Source organism: Numida meleagris, chromosome 25 (genome assembly GCF_002078875.1).
Source record: "Numida meleagris isolate 19003 breed g44 Domestic line chromosome 25, NumMel1.0, whole genome shotgun sequence".
NCBI classification, from domain to species: Eukaryota; Metazoa; Chordata; class Aves; order Galliformes; family Numididae; genus Numida; species Numida meleagris.
The window spans coordinates 1,344,064-1,346,334 of record NC_034433.1 but is presented as its reverse complement, the minus strand read 5'-3'; the positions used below and the strand labels follow the sequence as shown (position 1 = coordinate 1,346,334).

Genomic DNA, 2,271 nt, shown 5'->3' with positions numbered 1-2,271 from the left:
CCCTCCCCCCCATCACGGCCCCGCTCCCCAGGCGCAGAGCTCAGTGTGGGGCAGGGAGCAGGGAGGGGGGGGGAAGAGGAAACAGGCGCTTGGGCGACTTTCACTCTGCTATCTAGAGCTGCATTTGCTCTTTACTGTTTGTAAATAAACCCGGGGTACCGTAGACAGGTCCTGGATCCTCTCGGCGTTCACTGCAGCCACCGATGCAGCTTCACTTAGGGGGAAAAAAAAACCAAGAAAAAAAAACAACCAACCCACACAGAATAAAGAGATGTGCATGAACGGGTGTCTCGTTTCTCCCGTGCTGAAGGATGGAGGCACAGCCCTCGGGGGGAGGGGGGGGGGGGCCACGTCTCCTGCTGCTCCCCCAGCACAGCAGGGCAGCCCTGGAGCCATGGGGGTTCCAGACACCAAGCCCTGCCCCACACCCTGCCCCATAGCGGGGTCCCGTCCCGCACCCAGCGAGCGCGGCACAACGAGGCACAAAGGAGGGCAAGGACCCAGCTGTTCACTCACCACTTTAATACTGACCCACAGCTAGAACAGAGTGGAACTGTACACATGAAACCGGGGGGGGGGGGGAGGGAAAAAGAAAAAGAGCCCCGAGGTTCAGCAGAGGAATGTCCTGACGGGTTACGAACGTTACGACGGGGAAAACGATGGCGAAGGGGGAAATTTGGCACCACATCTACAGAGTAAAGGCATGCTGGCACCACGGCCCCCGAACCGAACAGGCCGTGGTAAATGCAGAGCGAGGTGTGCCCTTGAGCAAACTGCCAGAAATACAGCCCACGGTGCCAGAAATACAGCCCACGGTGCCAGAAATACAGCCCACGGTGCACGAAGCCCACGGGTGGAGCTGGCCCAGGGCTCACGAGCTGCATCCAGCCCAGCAGCACGGCACAGCTCCTGCCCCCCGCCGTGAGCTGCCAGGACCTGGGCAAAGCCCCACGGGGCAGGGTGACACCTCAGAGCAGGGCAGGCCAGGAGAGCCCCGTGCAGCCGGGGAGCAGCTGCAGGAAGACTGAAGTTGAGCACAACCAGTGTTAAAAATCCAGGAGCTCCTGCTCAGAGGAGCGGGTCGGGCACGGCCTGGCCCCGCAGCGTGCATAGTTCAGTGACGGTTTCCGGCGTTGCCGTCGTTTTTATTTTTTATTTATTTTTTTTTTAAAACAAGAATCGTTTGCAAATCAAGAAATACAGTTTAGTAAAGTTATAGTTTTCTGACATGGGAAAAAAAAAAAAAACCAACAACAAAAAAAAAAACCAAAAACACCTTAAAAACAGACTAGTGGTGGCTCGGTAACCAAAGAAAGAGAGGAAGCTACACAGCAAAGGCCTGGAACCCAGCCCCTCCATCCACACCAGCTGTACACGGTTGGCTTACGCCATCCAGACGACGTGGGGGGGGTCAGGGGAGGAACCCAGAGCCCCCCCCCCCCCCCCAGCGCCCTGCCCTACCAAACCTCGCCACCCCCCCCAGCCATCCCAAGGTCCCTAATAGAGAAGGTTGTGCTAAAGAACGCGACGATTCTGCATGCTGCTTTCGCTCCCCTGGTCCCGCTCGTGCTCGCCGCCGTCCCCGCGAGGCGGCCAAGGGTTTGGCTTCTCCCAAGGGCGCTGCGTGAGAACTGCAAGGGGAGCAGGAAGCGTCACAGGGAGCAGGCCCGGCCCGGCCCGGCCACCGCTCTGCTTTACCTGCTCAGTAGAGCCCGCACTCCTTCAGGTTGTTCTTGATGATGACGTCCGTCACGGCGTCGAACACGAACTGCACGTTCTTGGTGTCGGTGGCGCAGGTGAAGTGAGTGTAGATCTCCTTGGTGTCTTTCCTCCGGTTCAGGTCCTCGAACTGGCACTGGATGTAGGCGGCCGCCTCCTCGTACGTGTTGGAGCCTGGCAGAGATGGGGGCCCCGGTTTCAGCCAGCACTTTGCAGCGCTTGGGTTTTTTTTACCCGGCTCTTTGAAGCAGGAGTTAAGCCGCCTGCAGCCGTCTGCCCGCCCCAGCTCCAAACCAAATCCACCGCTAACCCCCGCTGCAAACCTCGGCTCGAGCAGCCCCAGACCCCAAAGGGATCGCTGCCATGGGCCGTGCAGCACCACGTCCCCACCAAGAGAGCAGGAACGGGTGAGCAGCCCAGCCTGCACCCGAGGGACAGAGCTACGGGCACGGGACGAAGAGCCCGGGATTGCAGAGGCTCCACCTGACCCAGTGACACGAGCAAAGGCAGCGAGCCCATCCCCATCCGTGTGCCCCATCCCCACCTCCGAGC

The 2,271-nt window shown here is 59.7% G+C and overlaps 1 protein-coding gene across 2 annotated transcripts in view; it reads right to left on the bottom strand.

The window, feature by feature from the left end:
- Positions 504-2,271, bottom strand: part of GNAI3 (G protein subunit alpha i3) — a 14,954-nt gene continuing 13,186 nt past the window's right edge. Inside the window, exons 8-9 of one of the 2 annotated variants that reach the window (XM_021376937.1) lie at positions 1,699-1,893; positions 504-1,631 (exon numbers count right to left, since the gene is read on the bottom strand). In XM_021376937.1, coding sequence (XP_021232612.1) covers positions 1,703-1,893 — 191 coding nt within the window. In that variant the 3' untranslated portion in view covers positions 504-1,631; positions 1,699-1,702. The remainder of the gene's footprint in view (positions 1,632-1,698; positions 1,894-2,271) is intronic. The other variant, XM_021376938.1, reaches the window with a different exon arrangement.